This window comes from Cyprinodon tularosa, unplaced genomic scaffold, assembly GCF_016077235.1.
Source record: "Cyprinodon tularosa strain WSP-4 unplaced genomic scaffold, ASM1607723v1 ctg270, whole genome shotgun sequence".
Lineage (NCBI taxonomy): Eukaryota > Metazoa > Chordata > Actinopteri > Cyprinodontiformes > Cyprinodontidae > Cyprinodon > Cyprinodon tularosa.
The window spans coordinates 1979294-2000062 of NW_024038975.1; the positions used below are offsets into that span (position 1 = coordinate 1979294).

At 40.1% G+C, this 20769-nt stretch overlaps 1 protein-coding gene across 1 annotated transcript; it reads left to right on the plus strand.

Moving 5' to 3' along the window:
* Positions 1-1047: 1047 nt before the first annotated feature.
* irs2b (insulin receptor substrate 2b) lies at positions 1048-16938 on the plus strand. Its single transcript, XM_038289704.1, has 2 exons — positions 1048-4616; positions 14124-16938. Exons 1-2 carry the CDS (start codon positions 1301-1303, stop codon positions 14126-14128), a joined length of 3321 nt encoding a protein of 1106 aa, XP_038145632.1. The 5' UTR covers positions 1048-1300; the 3' UTR covers positions 14129-16938.
* Positions 16939-20769: the final 3831 nt, after the last annotated feature.

A 20769-nucleotide genomic window follows, 5' to 3' on the forward strand; every position in this document is an offset into this window, starting at 1 on the left:
TAACATAAGTTATAATAAAAAAAGATTACAATACAGCAAAATCTATCTATAAATTATGTATAAAAATCTGTGTATCTATAATGCTAGATAGATGATAGATAGATAGATAGATAGATAGATAGATAGATAGATAGATAGAATTTACATAAGTTTCAAAGTAAATAAGAACTTTATACTACCTTATATCATTATATGAAATACTACCTGGAATCAATTTTGGCAATATTGTAGTAGCATTTCTGTTGTAATTATTACACCTATTAACTTATTTGACAAAACATTTTATCAATATTTTAATATATTAAAATATATCATCCCTCTAAATAGCATATAAAACACAATAACTAAAAAGGAAATACAAATAAAATTCGATCTAGAATAATTCAACTATATATATTGTGAAATAGTATTTACTGTATAAAAATAATATAGAAAAATATATTCAAATCTAAAATAATGTCTGCAAAAATATATTGAATACGTTATATCATTATTATTACTAAATAAAATGCAATGGCTATAGATTCTTAAAGATAGTTTTACATTAACTACAATAAATATCCATATATTACTATTATAAGTTATTCTGAATATGCCTATACTTTATTTTATAGAAATGATTTTTAAATATCGAAAAAAAGCTTTATTCTAATGGGTTTTTCACAAAACAACAATATAATTTAGCTATTTTTTATTAATATGAATTAAAAATATTATATTTTTAACTGCGTAGATGACAGTGTTTTATAATCCGCCTGTAGATTTACACAACAAGACCTTATTGGTTGTCTTTTTGGATCTGTATCCTGCTAAAAAAAAAATCTGGATAGATCATGGGAGTAGAGAGGCTATAAATAAAGCTACGCTGCTGTGTGACTGCGCGTAAATGAGTCGGAAGAGGGCAGAGTAATAGTAGGAGGGCCTGCGCCTCCTCTCTCTACAGCATTCATCCGTTTCCACCAATAAGCCCAATGAGCTCAGGGCGCACCGCCCACAGCCGGTGTGTATGTGTGAGTGAGCTTTTTTTTTTCCTTCTCCTTTCCCTTCCTTTTTTTTAAGCCAAAGCTGAATGTGTAGACCGTCACATGTTGTTTCCTCTCTTCAGTCTCAACATCAGTCGACATGTGTTATTTATTGCTTGGCTGCAGGAGAAGAAAAGCGCAAGTATAGTTCTGGAAATAGAGGATAAAGAATAAAGCGCGGAGTTTGTTTTTTCCTCTTTATTTTTCCTTTTTCTCCCCAAGCTGCTCCTGGAAATTAAAGCGCTGCACTCTGGTTTGGTCTAAAAAGGGACGCAAGAATGGCGAGTCCGCCGGCCGCGGGCGGTCAGTCGCTTATGACCAACGCTTGTAATATAAACAGCAATAATAACAGCGCGAAGAAATGTGGATATCTGAAGAAACAGAAACACGGGCACAAGCGCTTTTTCGTTTTAAAGGAGCCGTGCGATGGGTTTTCTGCGCGCTTGGAGTACTACGAGAGCGAAAAGAAATGGAGAAACAAGTCCGCCGCCAAGAGAGTTGTTCCTTTGGACTGCTGCCTCAACGTCAGCAAGAGAGCGGACGCCAAACACAGGTATCTCATTGCTCTTTACACCAAGGATGAGTATTTTGCCGTGGCGGCTGAAAGCGAGCAGGAACAGGAGAGCTGGTACCGCGCACTGACGGACCTGACGGCTGAGGCCAAAGTATGTGACGGCTCGGCGTCCAACTCTGCGTCCTCGCTGGTTGGCTTCGACGAGGCGAGTTACGGTGTAATAACGCCGGTTGCCGCCGCCTACAAGGAGGTATGGCAAGTCAACGTAAAATCCAGAGGACTGGGTCAGAGCAGGAATCTAACCGGCGTCTACAGGCTCTGCCTCTCCAGCCGGATGATCAGCTTCGTTAAACTCAACTCGGAGGTCGCCTCCGTCGTACTACAGCTGATGAACATCCGAAGGTGCGGCCATTCCGACAGCTTTTTCTTCATCGAGGTGGGTCGGTCTGCAGTCATCGGTCCCGGTGAGCTGTGGATGCAAGCTGACGATTCGGTGGTGGCTCAAAATATTCACGAAACTATCCTGGAGGCCATGAAAGCGATGAAGGAGCTGTCGGAGTTCCGCCCGCGCAGTAAAAGCCAGTCATCCAGCACCAACCCCATATCTGTACCAACAAGGAGACACCTGAATAATCTCCCCCCGAGTCAGACCGGGCTCTCCCGCAGGTCCCGCACTGACAGCACATCTACCACCTCTCCAGTGAGTAGTAAATGCTTATCTTGCCGGATACGCACCGCCAGTGAGGGCGATGGCACCATGACACGCCCAATGTCTGTCACTGAGAGCCCCCTCAGCCCAGGGGTCCACAGGACCCTTCTAAGCCGGTCTCACACCATAACAGCACGGCCGTCTTTAACCTTTGAATCATCTACCCTCCAGCACAGTAAGTCTATGTCAATGCCTCTGTCCCATTCTCCACCTGCGGCGACCCCATGTGCTGGAAATGTGTCCTCATGTGTGGACAGCAGTGTCCCCCGCCCTTCCAGCTGCAGTGCATCTTTCTCAGGCTCCCCCAGTGATGCAGGCTTTATTTCGTGTGAGGAATATGGCTCCAGCCCTGCCGATGCACGGGACCTCAGGTTACCACTAACCCTACGTAGCAACACTCCTGAGTCTCTCAAAGCCGATACCCCACCCTCTAGGGACGGCAGTGAACTTGATGGTTACATGGTGATGGAGAGGCAAAATCAGAATGGTTACCGGCGAATGTCAGAGCTGGATAAAGTCTATCGAAAGCGGACATACTCCCTTACTACCCCCCGCCAGCAGAGGCGGCCCCCTCAGGTGTCTTCAGCTTCTCTGGATGAGTACACTCTGATGAGAGCCACGTACACCAGTGGAAGCCAGTCTTCTCTGAGGTGCCACACAGCCTCACCTAAAGGAAGCGGGTTAGAAGACAACAGGGACGTTCACAGCAGCTCTAACAGTCTCCATGGTGACAGTGGCTACATGCCCATGATGCCTGGAGCTGGACCCCAGACTCCAGGGTCCAAGGACAGCCCCTACATGCCCATGAGCCCCATGTGTGTTTCTGCTCCCAAACAGATCATAAACCCCCGTTCACACTCCTGCACCGCAGGGCTGGCCCCACGCAAGGACTCCCCTGTCAGTGTTTCTCTGGAGGACAGTGGTTACATGCCAATGTGGTGTGGGCAGAAGATGTCAGTGGAAAGCAGTGATGGAAAGCCAAACACTGGAGAGTACCTGTACATGTCTCCTGTTGATGCTCCGGTTTCTCTCACACCTCCTGACTACCATCTCAGTCCCTCAGGGGACCCACAGCTCCACCACAGACCACCTTTTTGTTACAACTCTCTACAAAGATTAGTTAAAGGACAGTTACAGCGAAATGGGTCATCTGACACTGATCAGTATGTTGTGATGAGTTTACAGAGACAGCGGATAGAAGAAGAGTCCACCAGTGGTCCCGTCTCCCCTGGAGAATCGCCAGGCACTCCGTCCTCTCTCCCCTCTCCTCTCAGACTGACTCGGCTAGAAGGAGGAGTGTTGCATCGCAGTAAGGTGTGTCGCCCCACCCGCCTGGCTCTGGAATCCCTTAAAACACTACCATGTATGAGCGAGCATCCTCTTCCCTCAGAACCTCGCAGCCCTGGAGAATACATCAACATAGAATTTGGTGGAGCTGCCCATGTCCCGCTGATGGAGAACTCAGAGCCTGGAAGTGTAATGTGCATAGATGGTGGAGCCCTGTCATTGTCAGACTATGCTAACATTGATATGAGTTCACCGGTTCACCTTGAATCACACCAAGGAGAGGATTCCCACTCAGCAGGGTGTCTGAACCACACACCTGAAGTTTTGATTTGTCCCAGTGTGGGAAGCAGCCGGCAGGGCACACAGGGAGATCAGAGCAAAGAGGATGAGAGGAGAACAGAGGCGGAGACAAAGGAGATGGGACAGAAAGGAAGTCCTGTGTTAGAGCCGCCTGCTCTTACCAAAGGTGACTACACAGAGATGACCTTTGCTCCCCCTCCTCCTTTATCTGTTCCCCGTATGACCGATGCCACCCCCCTTCCCACCAGCCCCACTGCATGTATGAAGAGACTCAGCCTTGAAAGTAGCTTAGAGGATGTCGTGCCCCCAGTGCCAGTAGATTCTTTCCTGCTTGGGGGTCCTTCGTTATCTCACACAGTTGTAGATCCAAACCGGGGGGCCAAAGTTATCCGGGCAGACCCTCAGGGGCGTCGCCGACATAGCTCCGAGACCTTCTCCTCCACTACTACTGTGACGCCAGTGTGCCCATCTTTTGCCCACGACGCCAAGCGGCACAGCTCCGCCTCTGTGGAAAACGTGTCCCGCTCTGTGCAAAGCTCCGAGGGGCCTGGCGAAGACCACAACAGTCCCATGTGCAGGGAAACGTCAGCGGGGTATCAGAATGGACTGAACTACATTGCCTTAAACCTGATGGAGGGAAACCTTGGAGGGGGCAGATTAGGGGGGTGCGACGAAATCCTGAGGTTCAAGACGGCTTGCGGCTGCAAAGGGGGCCTAAATGGTTTCAGCGCCAGCCCTTATGCCAGCCTGGGATTCAAGGAGACTACTACTGCTGCTGTGAAAGGTGAGTGTTTATCGTCATTGCACACGCCCATTCATTCAGTAGGTTTTTCATTCATAAAGGGAGTGGTGTAAGGGCAGAGTAGGATAAAGATCCGCCTTTATCGGACTTTACAGTCTGAAGAGTTTGGCTGTGCATGTCATGAGATTCTTTCTGTTATAAAAGTTATCATCTGCATAAGAACATCATAGATGCAAGCATGCTCTGTATTATTTTTAAACTTTAAGTTCTTTTAGAATCTCATAATTGTGACTTTGAATAATGTTAAAAATAACCAGCACCCAGTCATCAGCTCTGTCTCTTTTTTATTATTATTTTTAACTCTTCCACTGCTGATATATGTAAACACAGGCTACACGAGCTTCAGAGAAGTAAACTAGTTATTAACATGGCTACTGGGTGTGGGCTGTGATGTTTAGATAGGATTAGTCACCTACTAGTTCCACCCATCATTTAAAATCCCAAGGCTGCGAGATGATGAGGAGGTCTTTTATCTTGTTTTAAAGTGCAGAGCTGAAAGCCTGGAAACAGATTTTCTTTTCTTTCTAAATAAGATTTGAGGTATTTTGGTTAGGTAAAGAAAGGAGGCACATTTACAAAACACTTGTCTATTATGTGTGCAGCGTTCTGCTTTTTTTTAGTAGCCAATTATTTTAACTTAATTAGCTGATAGGAGTTTACATTTTCTTTAATAATTATCTGCAGAGTCTTATTTTGAAACGACTTCCAACGGTTGTATTTACTCTGGCTTGACTCTGCCTTTGTATGTTTTGTGTGAATGGTTTGCTCTGCTCTCTTACAGTGACGCAGATCTCTAACACGTCAGTATGTAAAAAAAAATATACATATTTATATATATATATATATATACATATATATATATATATATATATATATATATATATATATATATATATATATAAATAAAACCATAGTCAGTGACGCACCACATTATGATGCTGGTCTTAAAGGAACTACACTGGCTAATATTGTACACACACATTTTATATATATATATATATATATATATATATATATATATATATATATATATATATATATATATATATATTTCATTCTGCATATGTTAGACAGTGTTTTGTAACCATGGAAAGGCTATGTCTCTGTGTGCGTGGAACGGAGGGGGAGGGGACATATCCCCCATCATAATATTACCTTTCACCTCATTTCATTCAGTGTTGCATCAGTGGCCTTTCATACATGTGTAAACGGAAGGGATTATTTACAGAGATGGATGATCCCGTCAGGGGCATGTCAGAAGTTGTTGTTTGCTTGAAAAGAAAATAGGGAGAGTCGGGATCTTTGTGAGTCACAGAAGTCTGTGTTCCCAGTGGTGAAATAGTAGAGTTTAATTAGTGTTTGTGCTTTCACAACCGTCTCCCCATCTCTGGTCTCAGCCAGGCTCTCGTTCTGTGAGCTGCAGTCAGCGTGAAGCTCAGTGCAAGTCATCGGGTTCCCCAGAAAAACAAGTGAGTCAGTTGTTTATCAATTGTCAGGTACTGGGTTTCAGGGCTGGAATGCGGGCAGTGTGCAAAGGTTGCTGGGAGAGGTGAATGCTCACTTGTTTTTCTAACCTGGTGGGATGGACTTAGAAAGGGGGGCTGTAATGGGAGGATTCTTTTCTTTTCCCCCACTGTGAGCAACTTCACAAACATGCCAATGAAATGTTCTTTTAGAAGAACAAGGTTTGATAAACATGTTTTGTGTGAGGACACACGTGAACTTGTAAGCTTGTGCCCTTCCTGGTCTGTGGAAAATCTTCCCGGATTGGTTGAAAAATACTGAGGTTTGCTTTTGAGTGGAGATCCCTCTGAGTAAATTCACCCCTTTCCCACGTTGTACTTCCATTTCATCCCTCTCTACATTTCATATCCTCAACTTTACAGTGATAATGGAAATTAATTATTTATTATGTATAAATCAGTTCTCTTAATATTATTGGCTGAAAACTTTTTATTTTACTCTGTTTAGGTCTGTTTCTTCACATAAAACATTTCCGACTAAAGCCTTGATGAAACAAACGTAACTCTTTATTGACCAAATGCTGGTAAAAACCACTTTAATAGTTATATAAATCTTGTCTTGTTGCAGTCACTTCGAAGTATAACAAATTAAAACCTCCAAAAGGTTAGAACGACAAGGCTGTATGAGAAGGCTTGTTTGAGAATATTATGTGAACAGAATGATAATTTGTTTTTCATATGCAGTAAACTACACTGCAAAGCACTACAGGGGTTTTTAAAAGTTAAATTTTAAGACAGCTGAGATTTTTCATTGTATTGTTTCTTTGATCTAAACGTCCATTTCATGAGAAAGAGGTGGAGTTCTTCTTGGCTGTATAAAGCAGCTCTCTCCCACCCCTTCCTTTTGCTGCTGGTTGAAATAAGGCTAATTACTAGTGATTGAGATCACAGATTTTCTTAAGACCAACACCGATTATTTTTGACATCAGTCTAACCAATCCCCGATATGTGCCTTTGATTTTAGAAGGTGATGTTACTTTTTTCTTTCATCTGAATGATAACAATAACAAAAGAAAAAGAAAAAAATGAAAGTTGTTAACAAAAACTAAAAAATAAACATTAACAAAGAGCAAATGGAGGACAATGAATGCGCTTGTGAATGCAATGCATGGCAGCTGATTGCACAACCATGAGTCGGCAAATGCTGATGAAGAAAAAAAAAGCAAATATCAGCACAAGATATCGGCCGGCTGATGTATTAGTCTATCTATACTGTCTACAGTTTTACCTCTCTGAAAAGGATGACAAAGTCTGATGTTTGCACATGCCTAGTTGCAAAAGGCTAGTTGGACAGCAGAAAGCAAGAATCAGTATCCCTCCATTTGGAGGTGAAAAACCTCTGGCATCAAAATCCTAAACATTGGCCACACCTCTTTACTACAAGACGACAGGCTTTGCCACATTCCCCTGTGATAGTTGGGTATGCCATTGTTTGCATTCCAGCAATACTTAAGGTACATTCGGCCATCACCTGTTGTTATCTCGCATCCTTGATCACAGTTTTGCATAAGGGAAGAAGAAGCTGTACATTTGTAAACACTTCCTATTTGCCAGTCTACAAAGGAAGTTCTGCAAGTTTCAGTTGAAAACGTTATTGGTCTGCCAACGGTTGCCATATTTCTCTATGTTTGTGTTCTGAATTTCAAACTAACTCTTTTAAAAATGGCAGAAATAATAAGCCAGTTAGTCAAATTGCTACGGTCCAGATTGGCTGGAGTTTTGCAGTCAAAATTTTTGCATTGGACTTAAGAATCGAGATATGTTTGTATAAAAAAAAAAAAAAAAAAACCCATTACATTAGAGAGGCAATTATACATTATAGGAATAGACAGTTATTCCCTTTATCCACTCCAATTGGTGAGCCAAATTCCTTTTTTCTAATAGCTTTACTCATTTAAAACTAAGTAAAGTACTCCTATGATTTTACAGTATAAACATATCAACCAAAAGCAGGTACTTCAATACTCTTTGTTTGGGTTTGATACTAGTATCAAACAAAGATAGATACGAACAGGCATGAAATTGCTTTTCATTGTTTTGGATTTAAAACGACAACCTCTATTAAAGAACCTGCAGAAGATTGTTCCTCTATTATGTGGGATAGTTTCAGAAAAACAAAATGTCAAAAGATCATAATGCCAAAACAAACAAAAATAAAAAGTCAAGAAAAGATCTAGTAGGTGCAGCTTTGCCTTCACACTTTTTTACCAGATGAAATGTGATGACTTGTTAGATGTGAAAACTTCTAGGTGTGTCCATCTTTGTTTATGCACCACAGCACTTTGTTAAAAGAGGCTAAATCTTTTTGAAGGACACGTAAAAACATGTTTTGAAAACCCAGAGAAGGTTTTCAGCCAAATTTAGACTGCTTTGTCAATTTTTCCTATTGCCCTGAAGTAAACTTTGATTGAAACACAGCCTTTGTCATTATTTCGTCTGAGTGTCAGATGGTGTTGTGTTAGAAGGATTACGATAAATCCACTCACTTAAATTTCTATGTTTCAGTCTGCAAAGGTAAACGGGAGGCGTGTCTGGCGTCCTAACATCTTTTCTTCAAGCCTTTTGTTTAATTAATTTCTTTTTCATCCTTTTCTCATTTCTGTTCCAAATTTCCCTCTCTTTTTTTTAAAAAAACATTTGGCTTTCTGACTAAAAGTAGTCATGCACGGGTACGGACAGAGGGGCAAAACTGACTCATGCTCTCCATTTGTGGGATCATACCTCTTGCCCACCCCCCTCTCCCCAAAAATACACCCACCAGTCACACATTCTGACTTTTAGTGCCACTACCATGTGCGTACATATACAGCTATCAGCAGATGGCGGGTAGTGGGGGGGGTGCAGTGGGGTCAGGGGTTTCTGCACCTGCCCCTCCAAGCAGTACTCACTGGTTATCTGGCCCCTCCGAGGAGAGTGACAATACGGCAGTGACTGGCCGCCATCTGCCACCACAACAACAGAGGGAGAGGGTGTGTGTGTCTGTGCCTGTCTATGTGTGCGAGACAGAGGGGAGCTGGGGGCGTGGCCAAGCAGTTTCAAGAAGCCAACCACAAACCCTCCCCCCCTTTCACTCCTCATGTGCGTCCTTCTCCTCCCCCCATTTCTCCTTATCGTCGCTCTCCGAAGACCCTGGTTTCTGTTTTTCAGAGGCCATGTGATTTCATTCTCCCCTCGCCCTCCTTTTCTTTTCTTTCACTCGCACAAAAATACACCTTCTCCACATGCAGCACTCTTAGGTTTCTGTTTTTTTTTCTTTACCAAATGCGTTCTATGGGTTTTACAGACAACTGACAGTTGTTTAAGAAAATCAGCCAAAGGATCCTGCCTCTTTTTTTTCCCCCCGTCTCATTTCCCTCATATTTTTAATGCTCATTTTGAATATTCAAATGGTGGAGTATGCATCTTCACCTGTCCTGAACATCCCCTGCCCTGCAGACACACCTAAGCAGCGACTCTGATACATAACTCTTTGAGCAAAGTAGGGCGGGATGTTCCAGCGCGAGATCAAAACAAAGTTAACCTCACGTATCCTCAATTTAGCTTGGAGGTAAGACGGATTACATTCACTTCAGGATTAGACATTGTTCGGTGGCTTGTTTTTCGAAAGGTGATGCAAATAGAGTGGCTCTGCGTGTTTGATGCAAGTACGCGATCCTTATATATTCATATTTGTCCTGTTCACAAACACAAGCCAGGTGAGAGGGGACCGCTGCATGGTGCTTGGTTTGGGAGGTTGTGAAACATGTGTTCTCCTAAGCATGCTTCCAACTTTCTGTCTCTAGATAGGCCTTACGCCAGTAAGATGCTCTTGTGGGAGAATGGAGCTGTCACATCCATTATTTCAGACACCTGAATTAAAAATAGAGCAGCTGTTGTGCTGATAATTGATTGATGGATTAAGTAATTACTTTAAGTCAAATAACTGTTGTCTAATTTTATCTACATGGGTTACTTCCTCCCTGTTTCTGCCAGCTACAAACTGGACATCGTTCTGGATGAGAATTTGATGCTGCGTTCATAAATTCAATATCAAATTTTGCATACTTAACACATAAAAAAACTACTGCTTTCATTTTAAATAAGAAAAAAATCGAAATACTATTTTCAAAATATATGAGATGTTGATCATGACAGTGAGGGCTTTGTTATCTGTAACATAATAGCCATTTGGAGTATCATATAGTGATTAGAAGGTAAATATGGAGCAGATGTAGTGCACATTTTCTGATGCTTATTATGAAGAATATTATACTAATTTGGTCCTTTGGTCTTTATCGTGCAGAATATTACAAACGATACTAACTGGATTATCAACCAGGCTATCAGCTTATGTAGCACCTGCAGGCAGCTGCTTAGACATGCCAAAGGCAACTAAAATTGGTGTTACTTAGTAGACATGACATGGGTGCCTGTGCTTTTGGTGACCAGAAATATCATTAAATGTATTAGTTTGAACATTTTCACAAATTAAGCAAAAACAGAGGTTTTATAAAATTTTACCGACCATGTGCAACGAAGGTTAGGTAAGGTAATGGACCGTGTTGGAGACAACTTTAGTCACTCATGACACCTTTTTTAATCATTTCAATAAAAGGGCTTTAAATAGGATGAGCGGTATGTTCATCTAGAATAATAAGACAACACGCCTTGCCAATACCGACTTCCAGTTTTCCCTTAAGTCTGACTCTTTGATTCTGCCTTTAGATATATTTCCTATTACAGATGACAGGAAATAAAAACATGCCTTTTAGTCTTAAACTTACTCAAAAATGAACCTTTATTGGATTTAGAAAAAAAGGCTGTTCATTAACTGATCTATAATGATGCCAACACAAATTTTGCATGTATGAGCTGGAAGGAAACGAACAACCAGGCTTTTGCATATTGATTAGTGCATCTCTACTTTCATATGAATTGGAGAGAGACCGCAAGCTCTCTTGGTGTTTTTGTTTTGTTGCTCCGGCAGAAGTGTGGTAGGTCAGCATTGTCAGCCGCTGTTTGTTTGACCTCAGCGCTGCTGTAGATCAGGGAGGAGCTGACCGGGTTCAGGAATGTAAACAAAGAAGGCAGACCTGTCTGTTCCATCTTTTACTGCTCAGGTTTTGAAGACAAATAGTCAAATAAACTGGTGGATAATCAACAAACAGAGAGTAAGGAGCCAGAAAAGAGATTACTAATACATAGCTGTATCCCTGAAAGGGACAGGGGGCTAATTTTAGCTTGAGTGAACTAAATAAATAATGAACAGGGCTTTTGTGTGTCTGAGTTGGTGTGGGTGGGCAGGTATGCGAGGGGGGGAGTGGGCTTTTAGTAGCAGGGAGAGGTGGGGGTGTGTATGCATGTGCTTGTAAAAAGGAGGAGGGGTAGAGGCTACTGGGTTCATTCCCCTGTTGGATCTCCATTCCCCTCCTCCTTGTAACTGCCCCCCTTCACCAAATCTTCCCTCCCACCCCTTTCTTTGCCACAATCTTCTTTGGTTTGAAAAGTGCTGTGTGTGGCTGATCCTGGTCTTTGCAGTTATTGTTCTTAGAAGGAATCGGAGAAAGGATGTAGAAAAAAGTGATGCATCCATTTGTTTTCACAACCACACCTGGTTGCTGGTCTGAGCTGTTAAGGTGATTCAGACTGCCTTCCCGGCAGATCACAGTCATTCTCACCCAAGTGCTTGCCTCTACAGGCTGCTGACTAGCCCATCCCCTCACACACACATTTGGATCGGCATGGTCTCTGAGTCCCATGACCTCACTGCATTCCCGTTCCTCTCTGTCAGGTTCACTCTGTTACTGTGGTTTTTCCACCGCTTCCCTCCCCACTGCGTCTGTTTTCCTCAGTCTCCGCCAGCACAGGTGGCCTCAGGAGTAAAATCAATTATCCAGTTATTTGCATCCCGGACACCCCCCCAAAGCAGCTTCCCTGTGCTTTCTTCTCTGTAGAACTAACATTGCAATCGACATTTACCTTCAGGGCAGATTGTATAGAGCAGAGATAGAGAGCAGAAGTGTGTATGTTTGTATGTTTATGATTTGAATGGATGGAGAGAGGGTGGGAGGGGGCTATACAGCAGATTCTGAATGAAAGGCTTGTTTCAGAGAATGATGATCACATTCAGCTTTGTGAAAACAGCTCTTGTTCTACATGGCCAGGAAGAAGCAGAGGGGGCAGCGAATGAGAGAAGAAATGCACCCGCTATCTGTGTGTGTGCGTGTGTGTGTTTATGTCAGCCAGCCAAGACTTCCGCTTTTATCTGATAGCCCTGCATGCAAATGAAACCCCACAAACATGTACAGAGGGGCATAAGGTCAGCACAGCTTTCCACTGAGAGAAAAGCTAGACGTCAACCACTCTGCTCTCAGAGTATCAGAAAACACTTAAGTTTGAGTGCGAGGGACAGATGAAGTGCTTTGTATGGGTAAAGTATTAGTGTTTTCTTTTTTTTTTCTTCAAATCAGGAGATTTTAAATGCCATGCTGTTTTTTTTCCATTTCCATAACAGCACATGCTGGTCAAGTGTGTGCCATCTGAGGGATAATACAGCACAATTGCAAACTACTCATAGTGGATTTTGCTGAAAAATCAAATCCATAATGTTGTATAAATAACTTTTAAACATATAGAGGTGGAGAGAATGAATAATTTATTTTTATTTTTATGAAAGCAACCTCAAAATAAACAGCTATTGTAAACTATCTTTGATCCAATAATGATTATTTAGCCTAGTTTTGACTCATTAACATCATCTTGATATGTTTCCTCAGATAGGATAGAAATTTTATAAACCTTAAATTGTGTTAGAAATTCCCTAGTAAACATTAAACACATTAAAATTATTTATCTGGCAGAATATTGGAGAAAGAGACACAATATATGACCGGCTAACTGTTAGCTGCTGATCACACAGGTACACTGGGTGGTTTTTAGTTTTCTATAGGATTCCAAAACCGAAGTGCTTTCTCCTGGTCTCCATTTTGGTAGTCAATGGGATATCTGGGTTGTTTGACAAAATAAAATCATAGAACAAGTTAAACAGTAACATCTTATGTTTCGTGGGGATCCAGCATTATGATTAAAGGTGTGAGAAATTTCCACCTACCTCCATTTAAGATCCTTTTCTTTTAAAGATTACAATATAACCTTTCCAACCAGCAGGTATGCCACACAAATGTTTATCTCAGGGGCCTCTAATAGGGTTCTGCATCTTTTAGAAAAGCTTCTGCTCCAGCACACCTGAATCTAATGATTGAATTCCCTCCTCAGCTGCTACCAAGGGCTGTAGAGGCCCCATTAATCTTCAATTTATTTAAGTCAGGTGTTTGGAGGCAGGGAAACATCTATGTAAGCCAGTGGATCCTGAAGACCAGGATTGAAGAAACTGCTTTATACCTTAAACTAAACCATCTCTTTTTTATTTATTTTATTTCTTTTTTGATCTTTTATTTATTTAATATTTAAGTCCTCCAAACAGCCTAAATACCATTGACTCACATTGAAGCTCAAGTAGTAAATGCTGACCTTTTTGAGAAGTAAAAATAATAATGATTAATAATAATAATGTAACTTAATTGATCTCACACTGGAGAAATTTATCTGCATTTAACCCATCCCCTTGGGAAACAGTGGGCTGCCACTGTGCGGCATTCGGGGAGCAGTGTGGGAATCAAACTTGCAACCTTCTCAGAGCACAAGCATACTGCAACACTCCCCTCAAACACAAGAAATACCCAGTTCTGTTGTTAAAAACACTCTGAAAGGTTACAGTGTTGAGTTGTTTTGCACTCAGGCCTCTCAAGATGCTAGATTATCATTTCATTGCAGAGACTACACAGCTCCTTCTGAAACAGAACCCTAATGTTTTTCAACTGTGGGCTTTTTCTTCCATTATTTGTTTAAATAGTAATGAATGCATACCCTTAACCACAGAGCGTTAAGAAATCTAAAAAGTCTTATTTTCTTCTTTTTTCTATTTCAGAGTGAAGACTCATTGGTCTTCCCAGCGTTCCTCATCCTTTCCCTTCCTTTGCTGTGAAAGTTAATTCTGCTGCATCCTGATGACAAGGTCACCACTGCAACAGCTGGACAGCTGACGTCCCTTCAACTTTATGCTGCGGCCATAACCTTGGACAAATGGACATTGGACCCTTTACCTAAATCCCTCTCCTTTTTTTTCTCAGCACCCAAACATCCAGGTGCCATTGCTGCTGTAGTGCTAGAAAAAGAACTCTAACAGAATATAAAACTCTTAACACTTGATGGATAACTTTATCTCTGCGTTTAGGCCTTCAAACTGTTCTGCACATTATTAGATCATCATCTGTTTAACTTATGTCCATTTCCGGACTTAGAAACTTGTTTTGTTTTGGCTTTAGCCAAGTAGTAGTCAGATTTTTCTTACCATAAAACCTGTGAACCAAACCCGGAGAGCATGAGCTAACAACTACATGCAAGAAAAAAATCAACAAAAGAAAACAACCTTTCATGAGTACTGATGAACACATATTTATTTATTTATCAATAGTGTATGTTTGCATTAAATGAAAAGGGTGAGAATCTGTATACAGGGTTGTTCAGCAAAAAGAGACGGCGTTTGTGAGCATATTTAAAAGTCAAAGGTTATGTTTGCTTACACAAGAAATACCTCAGCACCAAGTCAACAAGTAGATATATATATATATGAAATATTTATTTTCAGAGGTGAATGTGAAAATAAAAAGAAAAAAATTATATATATATATAAAAAAAAACAACAACAATCCAAAGCCTTACTCTAACCATCAGCCTCATTCTGATGGACTCTTTTTGGTTGGACCTTTACATACAGTATCAAAGATTTACCCGATCATTTTAAGTGACTGAATGTTTATCAGAGCCAGCCTCTCTGAGATTAACTTCCTTATCTTGCCACTTGTATGACAAAAAATATGTATTCAAAATCCATAGTAATATATTTATTATTATGTATGACATGGTGTTTTCACACAGAAAAACCTTAGCAGCACCTACTAAGGTGCAGGCAGCAGAGCATCATGGGTGTGATTGTTAAAGCACAAGTCTCAGTTCATCTTTGACTTCCTGCACAAGGCCTGCAGGACGCTATGACCCATCTGGTCTAAGCATGGGCCGGTATGAGATTCTAATGTTTTAATGTTAACTTTGAAGAAAAACGCAACAGTTTTAAGGTACTAAGATACATGGATTGAAATCCTAAACAAAAATTAAAACACTATTGCTTTTATTTAAAACAGATGTATATAATGACTATTCTTATCCCTTATTTCTATTTATTATTTTGAAACAGACCTGAGCAAAAATTTACAATGAAAATTTGATCAAGGGCTTATTGAACAGAATATACAGTAGATATCAGTAAGTGGGCTAATTATGTAGGCTGTCTGCTTAGTTAGCTCGCTTGCTTTAGCTGGTAAAGTATTTTTTATTTCCAACGAGAGTAATGAACACTCCTGTGGTTTCCACAGAAATGACTGCCCTTGTTTTTGCCAACCAGAAATATTTCCAAACAGTTGAATGTGTTTTTATTTGTAAGCAAGGCTAAAGTATGGTACGCTTTCCAGCCAGGGAACATTATGGCGGAATTTTTTTTAGCAGTTTTAAAAGCTGAACTTTTGTAAACCTAATACTGGTAACTGGTCCTTGCCCAGTCAGAACAAGTGTCAGGAGATTGAATGTTTGCAAGCGATTTATACAGCCTAGGATAGTATTTTTTCCCCCTCACCTGATGCCTCATTGCAGAGCTTCGCCACCAAAGCAATGTGGCACATATACACCTATGACGGCTGGGCTTGTCCCTTTGATTAGCCGTCTTCTGCACGGTTCTGCATTTATAAACTTTCCAGATTGTAACACAAGACATGCTGAATGTAGTACGTGCCGTGTTCTGAGCCGAGGAACACAGGCTCCAACAACGCAACATCCAGATGTACTAAACGGGAACCACCACACTTACACTCGCTGAATGAAAAAGATAAACCAAGGGAAGCGTCTTCTTATTTATCTGAACTCACAGGTACTTTACCTTCGCCTATATACTGTAAATAGTGGGGTGTTACAGAGAACTGCATCTGAGAAAATGCTGATAAAATTTCAGAGGTGTTAAGTTAAACAATATGTTTGTACTGTACATAGTTTGTGTTTGAGTGAACTCTTCTGATACAACAAAAGCACTAAGTTATATGCTAACCAACAAGGTTTGGCTTTTGATTTTTTTATTTTGTAACTGTCATTGGATAGTCTTGCAAAATGGATGCCACTATAAGGACATTTTCTAATGCTGTAATTCAGAAAAAAAAAGAAAAAATAATTGAAAAAAATATTAATACTTGACACAATTACTTCTTGATACTACAACACAACTGGCATCTATGCAATATTTACACCTTTTTGAAAATTAGTTTACTGAGATGAACCAAATGTAGAAACAATGTTACTGTTTTTAAAGGTTAAAATCAAAAATGTTTGCTGTTTGTACAATTTTTTTGTCCTCCAAATTTGAAATGAAAGGCTTTTTTGGCTTTTTCCCCCTCTTTCTTTTTGCTAATGAAATATTTTGGGTGTTTTTGAGCAGTGTTTTGCATTTTGGAAAATGTTTTTATTCAGCATCATAAAAGGTTACGACATGGGCTATGGCATCCCTCGCTGTGTCTTCATTGTAAATATTTCATATCATGCACATTGTGATGCTAATAAGAAATGATAATTTAAACTTAGCTTATTGCTTTAGATTGTAATGATTCTTTATAGATACATGCAATAAATGATATTTAAGAAAATTGAAGACTATTATGTGTTATTTTGCACCTCGATGCTCAGAAGAAATCATTTTTTATGAAATTGTGTACTCATTAGAGGAGTCAAATCAATTACCTATTGAAACACACAAGGGATCAAAGGAAGTACATCTTGTTTTATCACTCTAGTCAAATTACAGCCTTGAAGCTGGGTGTAGAGCTGATGTAGCTTTAGCTGCAACATTAGTGCTGTTATTGTTTTTGTGCCTAGTTGTCCCCACCCCCAACCACACCAATCAAACCAGAATGATGAAACAACCAGGAAATAATTAAATACCACATTGATAACATATTTTCACCCTTATTCCTCCCTCCGTTTTTAATCATGCATTCCTCCAGATGAATTATCTTAAAAACACAATCCTTTGCCTGAATCATGGTTTCATGTTTTGTGTGCTTATACTTCTTAGTAGAAGTGTCACAAAAACAGAAGATAAAAAAAAAAACAGTACAACATTAAAGCAAATTTAATTTAAACCTTTTAATATGAATTAAAATCTTCAAATTGTGGTGATCATTTGCATTCATCTCTGTGATGAACCTTTTTAAGCCAACTTTTACTGCAATTACAGTTTAATATGTAATCGTCTCAAGCTGGGTTTAGATATTTAGTTAAAAGAAGGACAGAACATGTTGCCCTTTTTTAACAGTCATGCTTGAGCTCAATCAGATTGAGGGGAGAGCAACTTTTAATGTGTTTTCAAGTCTTGTTACAGGTTTTTAGTTTCATTAAGGCTTTGACATTGACAGGACAATTCGAAGGACATCTAAGCCATTCCATCGTAGCTCTAGTTGCATGTTAGCGTTGAATATCCTGCTGAAAACCAAACTTCTATTTCAGTCTCAGTTCTTTAATCTCAATCAGGTTTCTGTCCATAACTGTGCTATATTTAGATTTACCCACTTTACCATCAGAATCCCATCACTGCTGAGAAAAGCATGGCCGTGGCATGATGCTGCTGCTGCTGCTTTTTGGACCCTCTACAATGGCTCTCAATAGTTGCTAAACACTATAAAGAACTAACTAATTGTTTTGAATATATTAACAAATGCCATTCACAACTAATTGACTTAAAAAACTGGGAATGTTTTTAGTTCTCTGTTTCTTGTCATTAGCTTGGAAACTAAATTTTTATTTTTTACATAAAATAATATCATATAGAACAAAATTAATGCTTCCTCTTAATGAAACATTTATTTTTGTCCCTATTTCCACCCTTTAAAGCCCCAAACATGAAATATTTTTCATAATATCCTATTTTTTTCAGCTTTCAATATTAAATTAGATAAGTCATTTATGTAATTTTTTATACATTGTGATGGATTTTCTGTTTACTCCATGTTTCTGATTGTATAATTCAGTTTTTTCAGGGACAAAAAATATCACACTCATTATTTGATTAAATGGTTAAAAACAAAAAATACTTATAAACTGTATGGTGTTAAATAACACGGCAACAGATTTCCTATTGTAGATATTAAACAAAAATAATAACTTGTGTTTTTTGTTTTTTTTAAGTCATGTGATAATTGTGGCTCTAAACGATTTTTATTTTAGCTGGGCTTGGGGTAAAGTGGCTCTTTGGATTTATAAGGTTGTAGACCCCTGTAGGGCTTTACAAGACCTTGCCAATTTTAACTAATAGGCAAGCATGGACATCCCGGCTGCCTCTCTGATAAATGCAGTGCCTGTCAGTTTAGACGTACAGCTGTACCATACTTCACAGTCCTTCCCAGTTTTAGATGACAGCAGTGCTCAGTGAGTTGCCACAAATTCTCCACAATTGATTCCCTGCTCTGCTTGTTAGTCTGTTCTCTAACAAACGTCACAGAACGGCTGCATTTAAACAGAGATTGAATAACAGCTGATGACTCCTATTGGTTGATTTTTAAATGGAATCAGGGACACTATGTTTTATGAAGATAAAACATAAAAGAAAAAATCTTTTCAGACATTTTGGTCATACATCCATTTTTTTTCAATAACATTTCCTCCTTTATGTTGAGCTAGCACATTCAACAAAATATGTCAACATTTTGCAGATGCAGCAAGTTCGGTAAGTTCAAAAGGATTATGAATTCTGAGGTGAGCTTTTGTACATGGGTGGAATACTGCATATTTGTCCTTGAAGTATAGGATCTGTTGTGGAGGGGTCGTTTAGAACAGCTGGAAAAAGATAGCTTGAGCTGCAGAGATGTGTCGGCTGAATGAAGGTGTAGAAGGTATTGAATGATAGCCCTGGGGTGGATGACATACATTAGGCAGATGTCCCAGAAGAACAGATAGAGCACAGAGGGCTAATGTGAGCATAAAATCCTTGAGAGTAAAGGAAAATATACATTATCTGTAAAATATTCACTGTGAATAAATTATTTTGATCTCTGTGTTTGATTTGCTGCTCATGTCTCAGTAAACACTATTTCCTCTTTTCAAAATGTATGTATGATAGAAAAAATGCTAAAGTATTTCTTTCTTTCTTGATTGGGCCCTTATACTGCAAGAGTAGCGTGTTTGCTGATTGGCTCATACTTTTACTGCTTTATGTTGACTGAGTCAAATATGAAAGATATAAGGTACCGTACCTTAGGCCTTAATCAACTGCATTCTTGATAAGGCCATGCAAATTGCAATTTCTATACGAATATATGAACCCATTGAACCTCATTGTGTGTGAATAGCGTCCATGTGTCTGCAAGAGCTAGGGTCTCTGTATCCATTTACACAAGCGAGCATATGCGTTATCTGGAGTTGGTGGGGGGTAGGATGGGGTAGATGTAAGAGAGAGGTCCAGATGAGTAGCACAAAGTGGCCTATAGCCCCCAGGGAGTCATCTGACTAGTGGACAGGGACTTACAGTGGTTCCAAAGGAAATTGTATGCTTCCGGAAAAGCTGTCTGGGGCACCACATTAGCAGCTGAATGTATCCGTGTGTGTATCTTTTTCTTTTTTTTTTATAAGCCAACAGGCTGTGTGGCCATTTGTGGACTTAAGTGTCCAGTTCCCCACAAACTCCATTCTCCATTCCCACCGTCCAATCAAAACAGGCAGAGTTTAGTTTTCTTCAGAGACAAATAATAGTTGACATATTTCCTGTGTACTACCAGGTTTGGCTTTTTGTTACTCTTAAATATTTCGGAAGTTAAACCTTAAAGGTATAGTGGAGGATTTTCATACATTTTTCAGAAGACCCGCCCTCTCCACTTAAAAAAAAGAAAAAATGCACAACACAACCCTGTACCCGCTCCCGAGAGGGAACGCCTATTAAACGCAGAGCATGCAAGAGCCCATTTAATAATAATAATTGAGCTATATTGATTTCATATTGGAGAAATTTACCTCTGCATTTAACCCATCCCCTTGGGGAGCTGCCATTGTGTGGCGCCCGTGGAGCAGTGTGGAGTTAAGAGTCTTGCTCAGTGACCCAGAATGCAGGCCATGAGGAATTGAACCCTGGTCTTCTGCATGAAAGGTGTGGATATTCTCCACTGTAATAATGAGGAAAAGCAAGTCCCCATACCATGAGTCGAACCAGTGCCACCTGAGTGAAAACCAGGAATCCAAACCTCTAGAAAATATGGGACTATACATTTCTTCTCCTTGCTTTTTACATCACTCATACAGTACAAGCTTATTTTCCAAAAGAAGATTTGCTATTTTCCACTATGTCAGACTCACCACTGGTAAGTGAAAATGGGGATGAACACGTAGGAGACAATAAAACATAAGAACTGAGAACTTTCCTCTGTGGATAAATCCAAGATGGCTTGGGAAAAAGACATAGGTCTCCCCATATCTGAGGCCTCTCTTTACCA